The 24214-nt window shown below is 37.7% G+C and overlaps 3 protein-coding genes and 1 non-coding gene across 7 annotated transcripts; 2 read left to right on the top strand and 2 right to left on the bottom strand.

The window, feature by feature from the left end:
- LOC103716607 (N-lysine methyltransferase setd6) lies at positions 1 to 5313 on the bottom strand. Its single transcript, XM_008804663.3, has 7 exons — positions 5248 to 5313; positions 5155 to 5211; positions 4674 to 5046; positions 3211 to 3407; positions 2921 to 3066; positions 2777 to 2835; positions 1 to 1421 (listed from the first exon to the last, which is right to left on the bottom strand). The coding sequence occupies exons 2-7, from the start codon at positions 5160 to 5162 to the stop codon at positions 735 to 737; spliced, it is 1470 nt and encodes a 489-aa protein (XP_008802885.1). The 5' UTR covers positions 5163 to 5211; positions 5248 to 5313; the 3' UTR covers positions 1 to 734.
- A 2813-nt stretch (positions 5314 to 8126) lies between these two features.
- On the top strand, positions 8127 to 8208 carry TRNAS-CGA. The gene has a single exon. It is a non-coding gene; the product is annotated as a tRNA-Ser (tRNA).
- Positions 8209 to 8316: 108 nt separating this feature from the next.
- On the top strand, positions 8317 to 16813 carry LOC103716606. 4 transcript variants are annotated; one of them, XM_039133816.1, is made up of 5 exons: positions 8317 to 8601; positions 12812 to 12927; positions 13646 to 13707; positions 13952 to 14052; positions 16503 to 16813. In XM_039133816.1, exons 1-4 carry the CDS (start codon positions 8463 to 8465, stop codon positions 14025 to 14027), a joined length of 393 nt encoding a protein of 130 aa, XP_038989744.1. In that variant the 5' UTR covers positions 8317 to 8462; the 3' UTR covers positions 14028 to 14052; positions 16503 to 16813. The 4 variants fall into 4 exon arrangements, 3 of the variants coding, with proteins under 3 accessions (XP_038989744.1, XP_008802880.1, XP_008802882.1); XM_008804658.4 differs by having other exon boundaries at positions 12812 to 12957; XR_605551.4 differs by lacking the exon at positions 13646 to 13707 and having other exon boundaries at positions 12812 to 12957.
- Positions 16814 to 18893: 2080 nt separating this feature from the next.
- On the bottom strand, positions 18894 to 21456 carry LOC103716605 (50S ribosomal protein L7/L12). Its single transcript, XM_008804657.4, has 2 exons — positions 21299 to 21456; positions 18894 to 19800 (listed from the first exon to the last, which is right to left on the bottom strand). Exon 2 carries the CDS (start codon positions 19650 to 19652, stop codon positions 19080 to 19082), a length of 573 nt encoding a protein of 190 aa, XP_008802879.2. The 5' UTR covers positions 19653 to 19800; positions 21299 to 21456; the 3' UTR covers positions 18894 to 19079.
- Positions 21457 to 24214: the final 2758 nt, after the last annotated feature.

Here is a 24214-nt window from a genome sequence, read left to right as displayed (position 1 = left end):
TTGAGCTTAAATTTGCTGCTCGCATGACCAAGTGGAGCTCAACTACAATATTACCTTGGTTTTGGCAGGCGCATGGCCTTAACAATAGCAGTTCCATAACTCGTTTCTTGCTCTGTTAATGTGACTTGGCCTCAACAATAAGCAACAAAAACTACTGATGTTCTCAGGAAAGGAAATCAAAGCAGCTTGTATTGAAGTTCACCAGAACTTCTCCATTGGCTGCTCCTGCTTCAATTTCCAGCACCGTGCATGATTTGGCATCCCAAAATTTTTGATATTCTCAGGAAATGAAATTAGAGCAGCTGATATTCTCTTGATAAGGAATTTTAGAAATAAAGTTCTTCAAAGCTTCTCCCATGAGCTGTGCAATATATCCTTTTAAGATGCTATATGACTTTCACCATTAACTAGCCATAATTAGTTTCAACTTCCTATGTCCAGGACAGCAACATGTCCTTTTCCTTGAGAGCATACCATGTAATCATCCACTGAAAAAATTATAATAATATCAAGGCAAGTAGCTCCAATAAAATTTTTTTTTGAGTTGCAGATTTGCTACCTCTTCCACATAAAAAGAATAAAAACTGAAGAGCACACCTGCTTGCCAAAGCATGAAGTCGACAAACAGCTATGTGCATGTCTTCTTCAGCCTTGCAGGAGGCCAAATAAACATCATCGTCCAAAAGAATGATCAAGACATCAGAGAACGGCTTGAGCTTTTTTTCCTATATTACCTAGCTTTTTGGCTCTTTCAATTTTCTTTTCTTCCTTTTAGAATATCTGGAAGCATATGCTCTTAACCTTACAAGTATTGTCCTCTCGCTCACCCGCAACACCAGCGAGTGATACAACTTCCTCTCCTTTGTATGACAGCAACTCCTCAACCTGTTTTTATCATCCTCCAAGGAATTTGAACCGTAGAGGCTCTCTCTCAAATCAGCTAGCGAGACAAGTGCAGAGCAAACATTCTCTGTCAGCATTAACTCCTTAACATCCTCTGGTGCTTCATGACACAGATTGTTCCCAGGTGTTTTACTGCATTTGCTTTTCGTGATCTTAATCAAATTAGTGATGTTTGAAGATTCATCAGCACCCTCAAAAGAATCTATTAAATATCTCAGTTTCTCATAAGCATCCTCTGCTAAGAAAATGATGTAGAGAAGAACTAGAAGCTCTAGCTGCGGTTCCCCATTAAATGAAATTTCAAAGTATTCAGAGTTCTGGCTGGTGCAACCTGAATACTTTAGTTGCCTCCACAAAGATAGCCTTGATCTAGCATAGCGATTGGAGAAGCAGGCGGCACACCATTTAATGACCAAGCCTAGATCAATGTTAACGATGTCGTATGGATTGTCAGGTTCTGTAAAACCATATCTGTGAAGAAGTGCAGCATTACCCATAGAGCCATAAGTATTGAAAACCTGGAAGAAAATGATTACATTTTAGGTAAAATGAACAGTGGCTCCAAAGAAAGCAAAATAGAAAATGAGAAAATATGAAATGCAAATCTGATGTTTAACCTATCAACCAGACACTTGAAGGATGAGGCAGAGAGACGGAAAAAAAAAGTTGCATGATTTTTTTCTGAGGCTACAACAATTTTTGATTCAAGATGATAGGAGGGATTTTGCTGTAAAGACATGGAACATATAACAAGGATACGTGCAATAGCAACATATTAGACTATGCAAGTAACTTGAACTGATACTAGTCAGGCTTGAAAGCTAGCATGAACTGACTATACCAACCAAACTAAAATACCAAGGCATTGAAAGCAACCAGCAAATTTGGAAAGCTTAATGGCAACAACTCCCAATTCTTGTACATATATAAGTACAAACTTAATCACAAAAATTGTTCCATATATGCATTTAACACAGCTTTCTCAGACATTGGACAGTGACATTCATGCCCAGTTGATGGTAAAAGTCTCGGTATCATATTGTATGATAATTTCCTTCTACGCCTGATAGAAGACTTTCATTGCTAAATGTCTGCAAGGATTTTGAAAACACATGGCTGGTGAACTTCATCATGAACCTATATATTGTTGCTTAAACTCGATCTAAGGTGTAAATCATTATGCAATGGAACCACAAAAAGTGAAATTTCGCTTTTCTTGGTATAGATATGGAGATAACTTATCTCAAAGAATAAGAATGGAGATAATATGTGCATAATAACCTGTCCTAATATTGTAGATTATCCAATTATTTGAATGCAAAGATTGTTCAAGTAGTAAGTCATATGCACCATTCCATGCCCAATGCAGCCGGGACACCCCATCAGTTCCCTCACATCAGCTGTTCACAATTTTATTTTCATGTGAAAGATAAATGTTCATTCACAAATCAGCAATACCAAGGTAAGTATGGATGATTTGAGTTTGTCTTAGCTAAGTGCTAAGGGCGTTATATAATTACAACCTTATTTCACATACTTTCCTCTTTTTTCTCTTGTGTTTTTTTTTTAAGAACAATTAAGCAGAGCATAATCGTTTTCATTGAGCAAATGAGCAAACTTATTTCACATACTAAGTTACAAACAAATATGATCCCCACTTTCGAAGTCCTCCAAAACAAATGCTCCAACCAACTTGGTCAATGTAGTTGAAGCTAGGGAAAACCAGGCAATCCTAAGTCACCCTAACCAGCCTAATTATCTTATCAAGCTTCAAGGAAGAACAGGTCCTCATATTATGCAAGTACTGAGTAAAGCATATAATCATTTTATAATTTATGTATGAAAGAAAAATCAGTTGGAACTGAATACTAGCCTCTGACCCTGCCTCAACATCTCTCACAATAATAATTTCTAGGACTGTAGGATCCTCCCCTGATCAAGAGAAAGCAAGAAAGTTAAGTTTTTTTCCAAGTTAAAAGCTCAATTCCTTGGGATGGGATAGAGTTCATATGGTAACCTGAAGATCTAGTACTTAAATCCACATCCGATGACTTATCATCAGCAGATGCATCACAAGTTCCCCCATTGCTTTCATCATCTGAGCCAGAGGGAGCCGATATGCATGTAAAGTGAACATTCTCAGCTCCAGTCTTGTGATTGAAGCTGAAACATATAATAAATTAATTATACACCTACAATACGAAAGAAAAATAAAATTCTCATGAAGAATATATTACATGTACAAGCTTACAAGAAAAATAAAGTTCACATATCATAAAAAAAAATCCAACAACGACGATTACTTACAGATCAGCTAAAGGCACCATTCCAAAGCCATGATAACCATCTATCTCAAAGGATCTTGATGAGACAAGACTCTTTGCAGAAAAATATTGCTCAACACCAAAACTATCCAGGTCAAGCTTTAAAGGTCCCGATAGAATAAGGGGCTCAATAGATTCTTTCCAGTCCTCATATAAAAAACACTTGTCTTGCTTTACTATCTGTCTAGATATTCACCAGGACAAAGAGAAAATAAAAGATGAGAATTCAAGGCCTTCATATAGGCTCTTAAATATCAGGACATATGAAAAATTGGACACAATGAAATAATGTGATCTGAAATTGATTAAGAAAATGCCTCAAATAATTAAATAGTTACATTCTGAAATAAACGATAAAAGAAACATTACAAAATTATCTGAGAAGAATCCAAATGCAATTTGAGATTTTTTAACAGTCCAAATCATTGGACTGAAATTACGGTAGATAAAAAAAAATGCATTATAACTTTGTTATGCTACATTGGTCTAACTCTTATAAAAAGAAACCAATAGTGCAAAAGGTATAACAGATAAAATCAAAGTCAGACCCTTCAGGTGAATACCACATAGCTATTCAATTCTTTTTTCTTAAATATAAAATTATGTTTGTTCTTTGAGACAAACTGCTGAGCTAAACTTAAATGTGCGCGAACGATTTCTCCACTTCCAGAGCAAGGTCTGCAATTAAAACTTCAAACTTAGATACATGTAATGCAGCTACGAAACATGTTTAAAATCAGGGACTGTTGGGTTCTGATAGAAAATTATACTAATTCATCTTATAGCAAAATTTTGCTCATATATATGTAAAATATATTCTGCAATAATAGAACCAATCCTCCAGTACTGTATAATTAACCATTAGAAACATAAAGAAACTTCCAATGAGAAAATAGTGCAATCAAATATTTAAGAAATCTGCACCACTGGCTCCTTTGAGGTTAAGTCTACATTAAACCCTACCACCTGACTGATGTGAACCAAAAGGCAACCATTTTCTCTAAACCCAGATGATCCAATTACATGTCAGCATGAAAAATGCCCCATGGTGCTAAAAAATAACTTAACTTGTTCAATTAAGCACAACTGCAACCTTGTGGCGCTCCATACATCATCCCAGAGAGAAGGCCTATCTAGCTTAGATAAGAAGTTAGCAATACAGAACTTTACCTTTTAACTGGCAAAATAATTGAAAAAATGTCCCATCTTTCCCTGATAACTCGGACGATCTTATTTCCATGGCAACATCAAAACTCCCTCGTTCTACTTAAAAAAGAACTTAACTTGTTCAAACAAGCACCATTTAAACCTTGTCAAGCTTAGACTAAAAGTCTACTTTCTGACCGGCAATACTCTTGAAAATCCCATCTTTATATCAATCCAGATGAACTTTCTGCCATTACAGCACCAGAATTCGGACCGGGGTCTCAAAGGCACCATTTTTACCTTGTGGAGCTCCGTCCCGACGAGAAGGGAATCGACCTCCTCCAAGCTCCATACGAGAGGCACGCACTCCCTCTCCGGCAGCAGCTGGAGGTATCCGTCCCACGGAGACTCGGGCCCCAGGCTCCTCTCGTACATGAGTGCCACGGTGAGTCCGAGGAAGCCCACGAGGCCGGCGCCCTCGATCATGTCGCGCGACCTGGAGGTACGGATGGTGAGGCAAGCAAGCTTGGGTATGGTGGACACGAGGTCCCCCTCCCTCAGGTCGCAGAGGGCCCGAACCGAGACGCCCTCGACGGCGGAGTCGGCGAGCTCCAAGGCGTCGCTCCAGTCGATCCCCTGGGACCTCATCCATCGCTTGAATGCTCTCAATCGCCTACCAATGCCAAGGATTACGCCATGGATGCAGCTCGATAGAAAGGGAGTGTGTGTGAGAGAGAGAGAGAGAGAGAGAGAGAGAGAGAGAGAGAGAGAGAGAGATTACCGGGTCATTGGGGTGGCAGAGAGGGAGGAGCGGCGGCGGCGGCGGCGGCGGCGGCGGCGGCGGCGGCGGCGGCGGCGGCGGCGGCGGCGGCGGTGGCGCGAGCGAAGAACCTGTTTCTTTACGATAGGGCAAGAAAGAATAAGATTGATATAATGGATTGGACCGGGAATGGTGGTTTTATGGTTTAGGATTTTCAGAGTTTCGTGGAGTCTAAAATAGTCGGTTTGGCTCAATCACTTTTTTTATTATCTTCCTTATTTATTCACTATAATTATCATAAAATTGAGAACTAATTAGCAGAGCAAATGGCATATACTTCTCTCACCTTAGCAAGAAATCAAAACTATTATCCATGTAAATCCTTATTTTCTTACCCACTTTAAACGTGATGCCAATTAGATTTGTCACTTTATACACTTCCTCTTAGTTTGTAACCTTTGTTTGCTTAGAGAACCAATTATGAGATATTGGAGAAGTTGAAATGGGAAAAGACACAGAGTATGAGCATGCCTTCTGCATGTGGGTTCGACCAAGAGTTTGCAATTTGGCATTGTGACTTTTAATTGACGGCGGCAATAGATTAGTGTTGGTCGAATATCAACCTGCTCGATTGAAGACATAGTTTTAGAGCAAACATATCAACCTGAATATGATCCGTTTATCAATTGGTCAGAAATTCAGAATAGATTACAGCCTCTTTATTGATCGAGTAATCTTACCCAATTATGTAACCTATTTAATAAACAAACAAGATCGTATTAGGTCTATGATAACAAGTTAAGTAGATTTTAAATAGGTTGAATAATTTTTAAAATTCTAAAAGGGTTTAGTTACAGTGTATTAGCCTAATCTAATCGTTACGTGGCTTGGACGAGGTTATATGAGTCAAAAACTTTATTTTTGAATCCAGTCCACTCAGTAAATAGATCAACGCTATAGCTAAAAGGGAAGAGAGGCAGCAATTGAGAAAAAATGGATGGTAGTAACAGCAAGCAATGAAGTATCAAGCTCTCCATCCCTACACATCTCTTCTCTCAACCAAACTAAACTAAGCAAATGATGAGAAGGTAGAATATCGTGGCTACGATGAACAATAGCTTAATGCCCTAACACCATCTCCATACCACTTTACTCCCTTGCCTTTTTTCCAATGAACTAAGATGCAGAACAACCATTGAAAAAGTTTGTAGTCCATGAAATGTTAGTTTTCTTCTAATACTAATAATTCATGTTTCTTTTTCTTAATTGTATGTATCCATGGATGAGATCTGGAGGTATCAGCATTATTTTCTTTTTTTTATAGGAAAAAAAGTATAAGCATTCTTAATAAACCATCTACTCAACCAAAAGATGTTTAAGAAGGGTGTAAATTTGCTTTTCTAGATGGAATGCTAATTGCCAAGGGCAAAATTAACAATTCATCCTTTCAAATGAGCTGAACCCTTTTTAACAGCTTGCAACAAGCATCATATTTACACCAAGGGATATTGATGGATCAACTATAAATCAACTATTATATATCCTAGATGGTGTTTTTAAATCAAGCCTATTCAAAGTTCTATTAGTGTCTTTTGCTAGATCAAGCTAACCGGCATCTCCTGCTTACCCTTTTTTTTTTTTTTTTCAATTTTAGCTTATTTAGAGTACCAAGCTACCAGGAATGATCTTAATATCTATTCCAACTAGAGTTCCACATTTTTCTAAGATCAAGAACATCATTATTATATTTAGATAACAATATTAAATCTTCAATTACCATCACACCCAAAGGACCACTTCTCACGTGCTTCTCACGTGCCAAGCCGTGGTGGCAGAGAAAACGGGAAAGAAACTACCAGCTGTCATGCGCTTATTTGTTGCCTTCGTTGCCGCATGCGTGCGTAATCCCCTAAACTACTGTCGCTTTCTCGTGCATGCCTCTCTTTTCTGCTCTCAAACCCTCTCCTGTAGCGAATCCACGGCCCTTCCTCCCTCTTCGCCGCCCTCCACTTGAACGCCATTTTTTCTTCTCTAAGGTAATCATCTCTCTCGCTTATTAATTTCACCATAATAGAGTTCTCGACGCTACGAGAGTAGCTAGTGACTCCGTTTCTTGGTTTTCTTGCATAAATGACGCAGATTGTACTTGTAGTAAATTCTTACCAGATTGAATTTTTGCATGGTTTTCGGCCAAAACACTCAGCTTCTCAGGATTGTTTTTTTAATTTCTATTTGTTTCTTTTCTCTGGTAATTTATATGCAGTACTCCTTGTGTTCTTGACGATGATTTCATCGTGTGATTGTCGCAACGCCATTTTTTCTAAAAGAGATTAAATTTACGCAAGATGAGTGTGAGGGTAAGGGCCGGTAGGGGTATCGGCGTAGAAGAATCAAGACTAGGACTTAGATGTGGCATTGCATAGGTGATGATGGGGGTGAACAAAGTGGTGACTGAGATGCTAATATAATATTAATTACCTTATGCTGATATAACATCACCTTTCTTTATTTAAAGCTCGAGTTTGAGGCTATCAGACTTGTTGAAAGTTTTTTTTTTTTTTTTTTTTGAGCATAAATCCAGTATCAGACTATCAGATTAGAGGATTGATGTCCAGTTCGGAACTGGCCATGGAACATTCTTGTTTGACTGGATTGTAAATTGATGTAGATGGGTTGAGGCTTTTGGTTAAAGGTTAAGGTCGAGGAATCTGTTGCAATCACTATTGGAATGATACTGCTAAGTATTGGGCTATGTTAGCGGAGGAGGAACAAGGAGAAGAATAAGGGAATTGGACACAAATAGGACACAAATAGATATAAGATCATCATCTTGCACAAGCTATGACATGCTGCTCTGTCCATGGAACCAATGTCTCCTGCAGCTCGGTGAGACAGAAGTGACATCGGGCCTCACATCTTGAACTCGGTTCAACTGAATACTCGAATCCTGTTAAGATAAATAAAATAAATCATAGACACATCCCATGTCACACGTCGATATGTCCGAGTGGTTAAGGAGACAGACTCGAAATCTGTTGGGCTCTGCCTGCGCAGGTTCGAATCCTGCTGTCGACGGCTTTGGTTTTTTTTTTTTTTTTTGCGATCGAACGGTCTGCTTCCATGGTTGGGCATCAAAAATCGTACAATATGACCACATAAAACTAAGCCTGTGCTAAAACTCGCACTAATTTTTTTCCGAAGGCCTGTTTCTTGGATGCCCTCCCCGCAAAGGTAAAAGGAAACCAAAGCGAGACGGAAGAGGAGCGGCCGAAAAGGAATAATAAAGAGGCTGAACGCCGAAGCCCGAAGGAAGGTCTAATCGATCGGCAATGGCGGCAGAAAAGAAGCAGGCCGCGATCCCCCCTCGCTACGACCTCGATGCCAAGTGGGACGCCTGCCTCGATCTCACCATCCGCCGCTTCTTCTACTCCTCCCTCGCCGGCGCCTTCAGCGGTCTCCTCCTCTTCCGTGAGAGCCCTCCCCTTTTTTCTCCTTTTTTTTTTCCTTTAATCCGATTCGATCGTGAGACCTAGTTCGATGCTTGTTGATGGGTTTTGAGGGAATTTTGGAATTTTTTTGTGATTTTGTTGATACTTATTGACCCTTATTGTTGCGTTTTCGTTTTTCTTTTTCCTTTTTTTTAGAGGGGGGTGGATATCTTCAGATGGTTATGTATTCTTCTTGTTCTTTAAGAATGTTTTTTAGTAATTTTTTAAATCTTTTTTGTATGGACGTGTTGAGATTGATTAATGATTTATGCTTGTAGCTTTGCTGTTGGATTCTTTGATTATTTAGGGTTTCTAATGTTGGTTAGGCCAATGGTGATTTAGGTACCAAGTTATAATTTTGGTAGCTTTATCGATGTTCCCTTCTTCTTGTTGGCTAGGTTTTTGGGGGGATTAGGTTCTGAAAGTGAGAGGGTAATGGGGTAAGATATCATTGAAATTGATGCTGTTATCATTGGTGGACCTGTTCATGAAGAATGTGAGTGAAATGATGGAATTAAGGATCAAAATAGACAGAAGCTATCTTCAATATGTGAGTTTTTTGAAAGATGAGGTGGGCATCAAGGCCCACCCTTGATTTCATTAAGTATTTGAAATCAAAGGTACAGACAAGGGAAAGGGAAGTGGAAGAGGGAGGAGTGAATAAAATACAAGAGCAGTAATAAAGTTATAGATCAGCTCCCTGATGAAGCAAAATGATGATTAGCTAGTTGCTGCCGAAGTGGATCTATTTTCTTCTCCTTCTTCTCTTTAATAGAAGAGGTCCAGCTTAAGAAGAGGCCAATGATTTTGAGTATGGCGCACATTGCAATATCTTGTTTTGTCTTTATATTGTCTGTCTGCTTTTCGAGTGGATGTCGCTCTATACCTTTTCTTTCTTCAGTCACATACTTGTATATGTTCCTCATCAAATGAAGCTTTTTCCATAAACTGCAAGAAAATAAGAAGTATGCAGATTACCATGGAATTAACAGGAAATCACACCCTCAAGTTTGTTATTAATGGATTCATCACATAAGATCATAACTTGCTATATGTATGGAGGTCCAAAAACTCTCTCTTTGGTTACCATTGGTACTCCAGAGGTACTTTAAAAAAACAAACTTAGGCATTCATTTTGCCTTACAGTGACTGCTGGTAGCTAAAGGAAATGCAACTCATGTCTGCCCCCGTCCTTTATTCAGTTTATTTCTACCCAAGGATAAGCTATGAGGTTGATTTTGTCTTATGCTTTGCTTGTTGAAATGGGACCAATCAGATTCCAAATTCATTTGTTGGAGGTACCATTTAGGATAAAACAGAATTTGGTTTTACCCACTTTATTACACTTTGCACAATTATCTTCAAATCGACCATGTTGAAAAAGGTTATCCATGTACAAATAAGGATTCTCTTTAAGACAAGTACCTGAGTGAAGTATGACTTTCTAAGGGATTTTCGGTTTCCAATAAAATGACTTGTACATTCAATAACTAAGGTCACTTTAGATGTGAAGGACATGATTTTACCAAAAAGAACCATTGGCCTCCACCTGCATCATATCTCTGAAAGGAAGAGTTCGATCAAAGTTGGATTGGTCAAGAAGGATCCTTCAATATAATGTAATTATTTCAGAACAAACATAGATACGGTAATATGTGACTCAGGCTAGTTTTTATCAATATACCAACTAATGTTATTACAGAGATATAAATGGTTTGTACTTTGTAGCCAAAGTTCAAGTTCAATTGTTCCCTTTGGTGGGTGAAGCAAAAAGGTTTTGTAACGCTTCTTACTTTGTTGATTAGCTTGAATTTTCTTTTTCCTTCTTTCTTCTTTTTATAAGATTAGAACCTTGCAGATGCCTGGGGCATTATTGAAAATGAAAAAGAAAGAGAGTCAAATACTCAGGGTTTATTTGCATTTATAGTAGATGTTTATCTTTGCCTTGGTCCACCCCTTCTCATATTCTTGAGGAGATTTTCCAATGATTGAGTCATCTGTATATGATATTAATGAGTGGTTAGTAATGCTAACAAAAAAAGAAAGAAGAAAAAGAAAAAAAAAGAAAAGAAAAAGTTTCAGAGTACAAATGTTTACCACTTTGCCAATTTTCTAATGTGCATATTTGCTCTCAGCTATGATCAGTGCATTGGAGAAGTCAATACTGTAAACTTGGTTTTTGTCTAATCTTTAAATTTCTCATTGAACTGGTCATATCATGCATATGAGGTTATCAATATGGCATGCAATGGATTTAATACAAATTTTAAAGGGATGATCAAATCGAGCATATGTAAATGTAATCTGAAAATGTAAATGTGGAAGAAACAAATACCTTATTCACTTCAGATTTGATTTTGTCTAGGACTCTAGATTGATTTGGAAACCTAACCCTGCTGTTCCACCAAAAAGAAAAGGGAAAAAAGGAACCCCCACCCTTCCTCTAGTTGTAAAGTCTTGAAATTTAACAAGTTGCCATGTTTTTGTTGGTGCAATGCTTATCTTCAGATACAGCAATTTGTCTTGGTTACTTGTTTTCCATTAAAATATATTTTTTTTCTTGTAGCTTTCTTTCCATTCCAACACTCTCTTCTTCATTCTTAGTGCATGTTGCATGTGCCTGGAGGCTATTATCTGTGTGCCCATATTATTGTAATGCAAAGAAGATAATGTTTACTGAAAGAGAGAAATATATACAAATATTACAAGAAGTTAACCTACATGCCGAGGGAAGTGTAAATGGAGATCAACTAAGGAAAAAGCTATAAAGTTTTAACTCTCAACTTCCAAATTGATATAATGAAAGTAAAGCTGGCAATAGGTTGGGCCAGGTCTGGTTTGGAACAAGTTAAAACAAATTTTCCTGCAAGCAATACTCAACCCGACCCAACAGTGAGTCAGGACTACTTGACCTGGTTGACCAAGTGAACATCATCTAGGACGGTGCTAGATAAGCTGTATTTGCCTACCTCACTGAACTAATCCTAGCTGGATCCAACCCAGTATGATCCAACCTGACCCATTAGTGCTAAAATTCCTTAACCAAAGAAAGGAAAATCATTCTTTTAAAATGTATTGCACATTGCCGCACATGGGCCTGCATGTTCATATACGATCACTTGACTGCACAACATTGCCTATGTACAGTTATTATATGTGGTCATACTGCAAATGGACTGAAAAGGCGGTCCATGTAGCATCTTGCGGCTGCATATATATGGCTAATATGTGAGCTTGCTTAGCATTCTGAAGTCACATATACAACCCATTCTTACGTGGGCCCGAGTAGGGGAAGCGGGTTTTAGCTGATGGTGAGGTTTCATGTGGGTTCCAAGTGGGCCTAATATGATTATTGGTAATATTAGAATGTTTTTATAATTATTGGTATTAGATATTAGGTAGTAAGCAATAGGCAAAATTGTTAGTTATTATTGTTGCTAACATTGTTATTATCCATCCAAAAATAATTGCTATTATTGTTATTATACTTAATGTAATGTGTTTTTATACAGTTAAAAAATAATAACCGCATATGCGCTATCTGGTCCTTTTCATTTCACTGCTCGCATGCTAGAATTTCCTTTTAAAACACTGGGAAAAACTAATGAATTGACTCAATTTTATTAGGTCTAAAGACACAGGTGTTGGGCCCTTGTAATTGATGCATGGAAGGTTATGATCACATGATAGGAAGTCCCCTCCCTCAAATTTGATAAATGTACTCCTGCTTTTAGTTGGTGCAATTTTCTTGTTCCCCTTGAGCAAGAGTTGAACTAATGGGGTGCATTTTTATTGTACAGAGTGCCTCAAGGATGAAGGCTTAAGACCTTGGATGAATTATTGGAGTAATTCGTCTTATAATATCAAAGACATTATAAACTCTGTTCTTGATAAGAATAAAATTACAAACAGAAATGCATGTTCTGCTTAGAAATGTGAATAAAACATGTCACTGGAAAACTCCTTTTTGTTCTTTTCGGAAATCTTAGTTGTGTTTTATTATCATGGAAATGCTATGATCACCTAGCATCGACTTTTGTTGGTTATTGATTTTCAGGCTACTTTTGTAACATTTGAAGTAGGTGTCGCTTGTATCTTTTGAATAATTACTTGTTTTCCATATATTATACTCTTTGCGGGCATTTTGCTTTAGTTAAAATGTCTATATCTTGCTTGTTTTGTTTGCTTAGGGAGTCCAACAACTCGATGGGCATCTGTAGCTTTTGGTGCTGGAGTGGGGATTGGAACAGCATATACTGAATGCTCTTACATATTTGATGGTTCACCTCCAAAGTTGTCTCCAAAGGTTTCAGCTGTTCCTTCTGGTTCTACACAAGTAAATTATTTTTCATTTCTCTATAAATGCTTAATTTAGTGCTATAACTATGCACTATTTCTACATTTTGTTTAAGCTTTTTTGGTAGGAAGAAGACAACAATCTGTTCATAATTGTGGCAAAGTGACATTATTCTCAAACTTATTAAGTTCTTGAAATCTTGAATTTAATATTGGGAAAATGAGTTTCCTAATTATTATGAGGTAATCAATTTAACTAAAAATGATACAATACTAGATGAATTCAACAATTTATTCACAAATTATAGACAAAGCAGTTGTTTTGAGAAATTCACGAATTATGAGCTAATGGTGCTATATGTTGCTGGTGATAGGTGTGTTTACGTTATTGCTTCTCTTTCCCCTCTCTCCCATATTTGTCTCAACATGAATAAGCATTTAATGTCATATACATTCTTTATTTTTATTTTTGTTTTTCTACAGTTATAGTTATCTGTATTCTTTTTGGGATCTTGGTGGATATTGTTGTATTATTTTTCAAATCAGGATCTTTGCCTCTAAATATGTTTTTTTCTGAATGCCATGGTTTTGAATATCATATGGTAAGATAACATAGTTGTTGATATAATGGGTCATAGATTAAGACTGTACCAGAGCTGTATTATTAGAACATGAATTTCATTTTTTACAATCCCTTCTGCTATCACTTACAACTTCTCATCACGAAGCTAATGTTTGGAAATGTTCAAGAAAATGCTTTCAGAAAGGAGCTGGAGTTTCTACCAACAACGTAATAATTCTTTTCAGAGTATTGGTAGTGTGGTGCTTGCTTTTCTTTCACTCTCTCAGTTGTGTTACCCTGAACTAACAATTAGGAGCCTTAACCTCAAGCATGGCCTCAGTGCTTGAGGGTAAGGCTCATTCTTGTTCATAAAGGGATATATGACATCCCAAGTTATCATTTTATTTCTTTTATTGGCAATTTAGTTTCCTGTTGCCTCTCCTCTGGCTTGACTCAGTTTATCCATTTCTAGAGAAGCAAAGTTGAATCTGTTGCTTAAAACTTCTTCCAACAAAGTCTGCTTGGGCGAGGATGTGTTTTCCCTGTAACTTTGATTGTTATACCCATAATATGGTAGGAAAATTTGTCCTTTTTGTTTCTCCTGCTCTAATTTTTTCTTTCTGCTGGGTGCTTTACCCTTTTATTTGCATTTGATAATGGTTTTGAGGGCTTTCTGTACGTAATGGAAGATGTTTGTTCCTGTGACATATGCAAGGATTTACACTTTGACTGTGAACTGATTCAAGAATAAATAAACATAAGGACTCTAGATCATTCAAAAAAATAGAAGAATGAATTTTTTTTCATAGGCAAAGGAAAATTACAAGATAAATATATAGATAGATACGAAGCACGAAACTGCTGACTTTTTTATCAAATTGATATGAGAGAGTATATCAAGTAAAAAGGAACATAGAATGAAAAAGAACAAATCTACTAAAAATTAGAATTTTGAAGAAGTGTTCAAATGATGAATTATGTATTCATACAAACTTCTAAAAGATAGATTATTGTTTAGATTTTATTTAAGGATAGACTTGGGTGTCTTGCTGTTTTGAAAGGAAAGGTAGAAGCCTGTGGCCTTTAAAGATTTGAGCATACATCATCAAATCTAAGTGAGAAGTTGTGGAATCTAGGAACTAAGGTTTAGGCTGTGAGAAATGATGAAAAGTAGTGAGTTGTTAAGAAAACTTCCAGCCTGCTGGCCAAAACAGGAATATTAAGGTTCTGATATTTGGGTTCGTTGTGAAATCATGGAAAGCTATCTTCTTTTTGTGGTGTTGCCTTTCTTTATCAGTGGATAATCATCCATGTAAAATATGCAGCAGAAGCCCAAACAAGAAAATCAGGCCAACCATTATTATGACCCAGTCCAACAGTTCCAATATAGATATGATATAAAGCAGCTAATCTCTATTCTGATTATGTTAGAAGGCACATGCTAAAACTCTAGGGCATCTAAATTTCCAAATAACTCACCACATGATCTGCAGTGGGTACCTCAACAACACTGACAGTCAATAGGTGATGCTTCCAAGAAAAATTAATCAACTTAAAAGTTGCAGAGATGGCGAAAGAAATGGATGGTCAGATGGTTGATATCATTTATGCAGTTGGTATTACTCGAGCAAAAACGGGTAGTCTTTACTGAAAGGTGTGATTAGAATTTGTAGATTATCTGGGGACTAAGTAATGCTTATCTGAGTTGTGGATAGAGATGCAAGGTTAAATTGGCTACTATCATGATCAAAACTTGAATTGTATTTGAGTGGGTTCAAAATGTGAACCTACGCCTGATCCACTTCAACTTGGATCATGTTGATCTTCACAGTTTTATTAATGACCCATTGATTTTTCCTAGTTCAATCAGGTCAAAGAAATCCAAACACAAGCCATGAGGAACATGTATAAATTTTAGCATATTAAATTATATTCTACAAATATTGTGCATGAAAAGAACAGATATAACAAATGTACACACTAAAAAAAGATTAATTCAGAAAAAACATTTGTTTTCTTTCTTTTTTTCAAGAAATGTGGTGGAGGTGCCGGAATCCTAGTTCTTTGCTGATGAGAGGGGCGCCAGCTAGCTGAGGCAAGTCAGATTGGCAACAAAGCTGAGTTATTATTAACAACGTAAACTGATGATTAACTACAGAAAGTTATGGATAGTAGCATTCTAGGTTTTTAGAATCCCATAAGGTTCAGGGTGGGCAAGAAAAGATATTGTATTAGTTTTCGGTCTGTTCAGGTTTAGATCAGCTTTCTTATGATAATATCCCATCCAAATTTGAAATGGGTCCTTTTGGATCCAAGCTTGATGTAGATGTCATTGGTTTGGAATGGAACAAGTGATTTTCAGGTTGATCCCAGAGTGGAAATGGGTCAATCTGATCCATTTACAACACCGGTTGTGGAGCTGTGAAAAGAATGCAATTTGACTACGAACTGGTTGGTTAGGATGTCAAGGAGTTAAGATGTAGCTGATGGATGGATAGAAGAAAGTAACAATGTAGCAAGGCTTGGGAAAATGGATGTCAATAAATTGGGACATCAGAACAAGGTGGCCTAGAAGATTTAATTCCTTGCACCTTGAAGATGATAGCTCTGTTATTGTGCCTTTCCACATAAATGGGAAAGTTTGATAGGCCTTTGGAGGTTAAATAAGTGGACCAAACATCATGGAGTACTCCAATACATGATTACTTGCTTGTAATGTTGCTTTGTTATCAAATGAGCATTGTTTAGCTTCTTCTTGAATACCGGGCACATTATGCATTTTGTGCTTGCCCATAGATGTAGCAGCTTGCTTCGATGTAGCATGACTCTTATGTACTATGATCACTGATAACCTCAACAAAATTATAAAATGCACATATTAACTTCAATCTGCTAATTTTCATTGCTGTTCATTTGGTCACAAAATAGATTATCTATTTTTGTGAATGCATAAGCTTATAAACCATGTGAATCCGATAAACTTCAGCAATTGATTTGCCTGACTGCCTTCTTTGTTGTCCTAGGAGGAAAAGAAGTGAAAGCATGCCAATGGAATGCGAGAACCATAGGATGGAGAAATTGGTTGGCATTAAAGAGCTTGCTGTTGCTTTCTTTTTGTTTCTCGTGTATCTGCAGCATTTTTCTATGGTTCCAATACATGTGATACTCTTTTTGCTGATTCTACAAGAATACTGTAACAGTTGTGACTTTGGTTGATTATGGAGAGCAGATAATAAATGCCTCCCATGTAACCTGGTTACTGGTGGTACCTATCTCTGCAGAGAATATTTTTGAATATTTATGCCACATAATCACAACTCTACAATCTTTTTTCTTTCTTTTTTTAAATAGAGAAAAAAGTCATTTCCTCAATTTCTGATGGGAATATCAGATGGAAATTTCTTTAGTGGTGGATAAAATACCCATTGAAGGCAATTAAAATCTGGAACCTGGTGATCAATTTTTTTGATCAGCGCCAGTAGAGGATCTCATACCTTGAATTCCTTGTAAACTTGCAAATTTGGGTGCATCAACCTTCAGCAACAATTATCCTCTCAAGGAGATAAACTCCTTTCTCCATTTTTAGTGATGATCATGTGCAGAAAAAAGCCACATTGGAAATCTATCCAGTGATTTAACCTATGAAAAAATCAGCCCGTTTTCTGGTGCGGGGGAGCTTATGTTATGGTAATACAGACGCTCAACTTGGCATTACCTGAGACTTGTGACTGATGAGCACTAGTAGGCCTCACTGACCTGACACTTGCGAGAGCTTATCTCAAGGAGATTTTTCTTTAGCTCAAATAAATCTGACCCCCTGTGGACCCAACCTGGTTGGATTTTGGTTCGGTGTCTTGTTGGTCGGGCTAGATTGATCATGTCGGATCAATTGATTCAGATCCACACCAAAAGCAGGAGTAGATGTATCAAATAATATAAATGATAACAAATCTTCAATTAAACTGGAGATCGCATTCATTCTTTTCTTTTTCATGCACTACACATGCCAAAATTTGGTATCGCATTAGTTCTGTCCCTGCTATTTTTTAAGTTTCAACACCTCTGATTCTCTTGGGCCAAGTTCATTATGTTTTCCTCGGAGTAATCCTTCTTGAGATTCTAATAAATGAATTTTCTATGGAAATTTCCTAATGGTATATTCTTCTGAGATTGGATGAATAGAAGAAAAAGGCAAAACTCGAGCAAACGAGAATATAAGAGCACAATAGGCTTGCCCATTATCACTACAACAATGGCTTAATTGGAAGAGCAGACAGATTGCTGGCTGAAGAAAACCCATAAGTTCGCAACATGAGATGTCCAAAGCAACAGTAAAAATAATTTATAGGCGACCACTTTCAAGGAACTAAGAAGGGCTGTTTGTGTTCAATATTCTGACAAATGAAGGAGGGAATATTTAATCCAATTGCCAGGTATGTGAAGGGTTATCTGAATCTAACCTTGCTCTTTGATGAAAATTCTAAGACAGAGAAGCCACTTATCTTAAGGAAAACATGTGATAATGTGAGGCTTCATGACATGGCTTTTTAGGATTTGGCCCAAGTTTAAAACCAGTTCAGCAATTTCACAATTTACAAATTGCAAAATGAGAAATGCAAAAAACCCAGGCAGGCTAACATCTCTTTGTATTCTAAAGACAGGAGTATAGCATTATGTACTTTGTCATTGCAATCAGTTCTCTCTCCAATGTCACTCCTAAAGCATTTTCTGCACTTCAAATTTGCTTATGTGCAACCAATCCAAAAAAGAAGATAACAACATCCCATTCAAATAACAAAAACTTAAAATGATCTAAATCAGTTTATCTGGTTAGATAATTAAGTTCCTTCACCACCAGCTACCATTCACTTCCAATTTTAATTCATCAATGCTATGGATCGTGTCCGGGTAAAGATAGAAATGCCAATTTTTGTCAATGAACCAGAGAAAGGGCTAGTCCAGTCTTTACATGTGCCATTTTGTTCTGGTTGTTATTTGCAGAAAAAGACTGTGTGCAGAATATAAGAGAACCTACAACAATTTATGAATATAGAAACCATTACTATCCATCATTTTAAACAGTTCAAGTATTCATGAAAGTTAAGGCTTTCAAAAGTTAAGTAGATTAGTGATCATGAAAAAAAAAATAAAGGTTTAAAGAAACTCAAATTATGATAATAAAGATTGAACCAACTTCTGTGTTTTTACCTCTTAGCTGATGCCCTTCAACTGAAAGCTACCAACAAACCTGTCTCATGGACCAAAAATTCCGTGGTTCCTAATGGAATAGGTAACAAAGCGATTTGCTGCCTACTGCTCCTAACACACCCCCCTCCCCCCAAGTTAAGCTGGTACTTGTTGTTGCACCAGGAGCTGTTACCCCAGGTGCCGAGAGCAATGAACTCAAACACCTCTTGCAACATGAAAGGCTTCTTTCTGTGCCCAAAACACATGCATATCAAGAATGATACATGTCTGGAAAGGTCTGCATGTACAGAGTTATAGCTTTGACATGAATTTATGCATATAATATCAAACTTTGACACCAAAAAGAATTTTATCTCATCAATTGTGAATTTGGCATCTTAATAAATAGGCATTTACTCCATTACAGCAACACCGCCAGCTGCCTTTATCTTCTCTATGATGTCATTGGCCTCCTCCTTGGTGACACCTTGCTTCAACAAAACTGGTACCTTTTCTACTAAATCCTTGGCCTCCTTCAACCCGAGACTGGTGAATGTCCTAACCTCTTTGATCACCTTGATCTTTGCAGAAGCATCAAACTTCTCCAATTTGACATCAAATGCTGTCTTCTCTGCTTTCTTCTCCTCCGCCTTGTCTGAAGAAGCCCCCACCTGCGGGCCAAAATTAAAACCTGCAGAAGATATTGGTTGTGGCTTGGGTTGCTTCAGCCTGTCCAAGAGAGTAGGCCCAATCTGTTTCAGCTCTTCCATTGGGAGGGCAACAATGCGATCAGCAAGCTGCAGAATTTTGTCAGATGGAGGGGGTCTAGGTCCATATGGATCATAGACTGCTGGGTATTTGTAGCTTTTGGACTTTAAGTCCCCTGATGCAACATTGGCACTGAAGAGGCGATGTTGTAATACTATAATTCTCTTGGACGAGGCAGCAGAAACATGGAGACCTTTTAAGGTATTAATGAGCTTCATCCTATCACTATTCCCTAAATATGAAAACCAATCAAGAAGAAACAGGAAGAGTGATATAATCTGCCTGAACAGGCTATTTACAATGTCAATAACCTTTGAAGATTTAGATTCTCTGCCACTACAGATCACCACTTGAATAGTGAATTATCTGTGAGAAAACGCAAATTATTAACTGCTTGAATTAAGTAGAAGGCATATACCTTTCGTATCAAAAAAAAACAAAGGAGAGATCTATGCAATTTGTACTTTGTACAGAGAGGGATTCAATGAAGAGAAACCATACAATTATAGATAAACCATATAAATTAAAACAAATTCAATTTGTATTTGTCCAGTGATGGATACATGCAGGGGATATTAGGACATTCGATTCAAAGAGAATCAGCTTAGATCAATTATACGAATCTCTTATATCAAAAGCAATTTGAATCTTAGTAAATAAAATGTAATTTAACAGAAAAACTTCACAGCAACTATATTAGGTATCCCTTTTGTGGCTTAGGATCAAGTCCATACATGTAAAACCATCCCTCATAGCAGAAGTCTATAGACTTGTGTCCAGTGAAATCAGATCTCATCGATTACCTACCTACCTACAAAAATGCAATTCACTGAAAATGATCCATAAATGATTTCAAAAACAAACAAATTAAGGCTTCAACGTTTCGTGAATTCGGTAGCGCGACAGTGAACTACTTCTAGAAACTGAATGCACTGAGTGGATTTTTGAACAAGGAAATTGTTTCTTTCAATTGTAGCCCTGCCATGTCTGCTTTGCATCAGAGTTAACATTAAACATGCACCAATATTTTTATTAGAAAAATGCTTCGCCGCACCACTCTTGTCCCCAAGCAAAGTGATTGGAGAGATGGTACATGGGGCCTGCCGATCACCCACACGAGCCCCATGTACCGTGCCAATACCCAACTTCCATGGGGAACTGGAAGCTACCGGTGCTCCAAGAAGGAAACGGATTGGTGCGAAGCGGCGCTCTTCTAATTAGAATCATAAAGCAGAAACATTGATTCCTAACATTACAGAGAGAATCATTCAATTTAACTTTTGCTACCAGAGATCGAAGCAGGCCAAGCAGAGTTAGGCACAAATAGGGGTTAAAGCTGTAAGGTGTTGAGTGCTTATACCCAATTAGAACCTACCCACAACTTAGGGATTGGTACTTGGAGCTCCAAGAATTAAACCATCAATGTCTTAAATTCCCAACAAATCCAGAACATGAAAACATAAAACTCTAATTTCAGGCCAATGGTTTCAGAAATATTTATTCCACTAAATACACCAAGTATTCATTCTGATATAAATTATTGCTGAATCCAGGTACCAGAAAGCGTCCACAGCAGCACTAGTCAACGACCACTAAAATCTAAAACTTTCATACGAATAGAAACTAGTAACAACAAGAATAGTTAGTTAGGCATTTCCCCGAACGGTGAGAATGCATGGTACGCTCCTTAAAGAAAAGATTGCCGATATCTTGTGGTTAGAGAGACGGTAATGCGATGTTTGATTAAGATTGAGCAAAAACGAAACAGAGATGATTTGGACGTAGAAACGGGGGGGAATCATTGCGAGGAACGGCCGGACAAATTGGAGTAAAAAAAGTGAGAAAAAGGCCGCTGCGGTCTTACCAGGATCAGGAGGAGGCTTTTGACGACGTTCAGGGAGGCCCAAGACGGCTATGTCCTGCTCTGCGCCACGGAAAGGAGATGAGAAGATTCGGTTAGGGATCGGCCGGGTTTAAGTCTCTTTGTTTGAGCAAGGCTTATGCTGAATTGGAAGGATAAAATTGGAATAAGAAAAATGTTGGGAGATAGAACTATCACGGTGGTAGTACATACATCATATATTATTTCAAACTTGTGATTGGGCATGTGCAACCTACATGGACGGCTGTGATTTCGTGAGATGGAGCAGTCGTTTGCTATGATCTAATATGGAATGAAAACCTAGAATAACTCATGATATAACTATTCCAAATAGGTTAGGATGGATCTAGGGATGGAGATGGATCGATTTTGGACAAGCTCGAGTTGAGATATAGGTACTTGAGAATCAAAACTGAATTGTTTACTTAGAAAATGTTTAGATATTTGTATAAGATTGAGCTGAAAATTTTGTAGAAATCGGACCTACAGTTGTTGGCTTAAAGAATAAATGAATGCATTTTTTAGCTGTTACTCTTGTTTCTGAGAGACAGAAATAAGTTAAGTACCTGGCAAAACAAAAAAAAGCAACCGCACATTTTTTACTCTCCACTTATTTTTTTTATCAAAATCCAATTTCCGTTTATATTGAGCCCCACCACCCACCCTCCCGAAAACCCTTCCAAAAAGTAAAGCGTCTGCCAACCACTATTTTGAATACGCCTGCTGGGGTAATTTCATTCAATCCTCTTTTACCAAACAATACGTATCATTTGTATCATTATTTTTTTTATTTTGTTATTTTCTCTATATTTTTCTACATACATACATACACACACACACACATATATATATATATATTATCTTCTGCCTTTTTTTGTTGTTTGGTTTCTTTTTGTTTTTATGTTTATTTCAAAACATAAATCTTCTTGTGTATTCTGTCTTTTTTATACATTTTGCTTTGTGTTTTCTTTGTGATATTATTTTTTTAATAGTTTATAATATTCTCTTTTGTATGCTTACTGTTTTGTACTCTTGTTGTTAGGTTAGTTAGTTTTTCAATATTCAGTTTTTCTTTTCTATTCATTTTTTTACTATTTATTTTATAATCTAGCTAACATTTTTGGTTTTTATATTTATATTCCATTTTTTTTATTTTTGGAAAACCTAGTTTGATATTTTCTTTCTTGTATGATTTATTTTCCATCATATTAATGTTCACTTTCATAAATTTAGTTTTGTATTTATTTTGTTTTATTTATATTATATTTTATATATTTGGCCTTTAATTTAATTTTAGTTTATTTATACTATACATTTTACATATTTGTTTGTGAAACGAGTCATCCAATGGCCCACCCTGCAAACCTTTATGACTAGAAAGTTTCTAAAGGAGCTTCCACAAGGGCTACAGTCCCATCTCCTTAGTGTCTGAGTTGAAGACTTGTTAAGAGCATCACTTTTAGGTCCACAAGTTGTCCGAAAATCAGGAGATTTTAACAAGCTGCAAGGCTGGATCTCCATTCATTGTTGGATCAACTACTTGGTTTTGTGCAGTCTTTTGACGAAATTTGATGTCACCAAAAGAGGACATAGAACACAATGTTAAATCTAGAATGAAGGCTGAGTAGGCCACAACATTGACACTGATGCAGGGAATAAATTTTGTTTTTACCAACTAATGGCCAATGTTGTGAAATCAAACAATACATATAGTTCTGCAGTGTTCATCTATTAGACACCAGGTTAAAGAACAGAACATAAAACACTCATGCGAACAATGACAACAACTTAGGAGAGAACTTGAGGAAGGCAATTGGGTTTCTATGGTTCTGTTAGGACCGTAGGCGCTGCCATCTCACTAAAACCCGCGGGTTATAGTGAAGGCTTAACCATGGTTTTTAAACCGACCATCCCAAGCGCCCCTCCGGCATTCGATTGCGACTTGGCCTACACCGACCTCCGCCACGGGCGAGCCTTGCTGACTTGACCCACACCGGCCTCCGCCAACAATCTCCCCCCAGCAAGCGAGCCGTGCTGACTTGGCCCACACCGGCCTCCGCCAACAATCCTCTCCCCCCGGCAAGGGAGTTTTTTTTTTTATTATTGCTTATCCTGAGAATCGAACCCGTGCCGCTGGCTCTGATACCACTGTTAGGATCGTAAGCGCTGCCATCTCACTAAAACCCGCAGGTGATAGTGAAGACTTAACCATGGTCTTCAAACCGACCATCCCAAGTGCCCCTCGGCGTTCGATTGCGATTTGCCCCACACCGACCTCCGCCGCAGGCGAGCCTTGCTGGCTTAGCCCACATGGGCCTCCGCCAGCAGGTTCTACCTATTTCAAGCTAGGCACCTGAGATATACCATCCAGCCTGAGGCTTGATTATGGTATTATAAGCTATAGGTATTAACTTTTCACCCACGTCGACACCCACATTCAAACACGAACACAAGGGGACAGCCGGTAGGAATAGGATGAAGCGCAAGTCTTCTTGTGCTTTTCGTTGCGGAGAATCTTGATAGAGAAAAAATTAAAGTCTCTCTCTTTCTTCACTCAGACTCCCTGGGAGCAGTTCGGCTTTGACCTCCAACGAGACATCGATGGAGGAGACCAAGACAAAGAAGAGAAAAGAGGAGTGCTAGGAGGGGGCAAAGAAGTAGGGAAGAAAGGGGAAGAAGATGGCAATGATGGCTTTTTCTTCACCCAGACAGCCGAGAAATTTCTCGAACAGGATCTCCTTCGTGTTATAAATGGAGAAACCTAGGCCAAAAAAGCCAAGAAGAAAGAAGCGAAAGAAGCGGAGGATGAAGACAATCTGGAGGAGCGTTGCAACTGGATGTTGGGACGGGAGCCTATGAAACAGGTCAGGCTGCATTCTTCTTGAATGATGGAGTTCC

The sequence above is a fragment of the Phoenix dactylifera genome, chromosome 1, assembly GCF_009389715.1.
Source record: "Phoenix dactylifera cultivar Barhee BC4 chromosome 1, palm_55x_up_171113_PBpolish2nd_filt_p, whole genome shotgun sequence".
In the NCBI taxonomy this organism is placed as follows: Eukaryota; Viridiplantae; Streptophyta; class Magnoliopsida; order Arecales; family Arecaceae; genus Phoenix; species Phoenix dactylifera.
Note: the sequence above shows the minus strand (reverse complement) of the source record. Positions and strands in the feature narration are given on the sequence as shown.

What these genes read in the sequence shown, in the direction of transcription:
- LOC103716605 (XM_008804657.4), bottom strand. Translation starts at nt 19,652, where the DNA reads ATGAAGCTCATTAATACCTTAAAAGGTCTCCATGTTTCTGCTGCCTCG.
- LOC103716606 (XM_008804658.4), top strand. Translation starts at nt 8,463, where the DNA reads ATGGCGGCAGAAAAGAAGCAGGCCGCGATCCCCCCTCGCTACGACCTC. An exon ending in CAGCGGTCTCCTCCTCTTCC is followed by an intron (nt 8,602 to 12,811) that starts GTGAGAGCCCTC and finishes TTGTTTGCTTAG; the next exon opens with GGAGTCCAACAACTCGATGG. An exon ending in CTGGAGTTTCTACCAACAAC is followed by an intron (nt 13,708 to 13,951) that starts GTAATAATTCTT and finishes ATCCATTTCTAG; the next exon opens with AGAAGCAAAGTTGAATCTGT.
- LOC103716607 (XM_008804663.3), bottom strand. An exon ending in TCGGGACGGAGCTCCACAAG is followed by an intron (nt 3,408 to 4,673) that starts GTAAAAATGGTG and finishes ATATCTAGACAG; the next exon opens with ATAGTAAAGCAAGACAAGTG. An exon ending in ATGGTGCCTTTAGCTGATCT is followed by an intron (nt 3,067 to 3,210) that starts GTAAGTAATCGT and finishes TATATGTTTCAG; the next exon opens with CTTCAATCACAAGACTGGAG.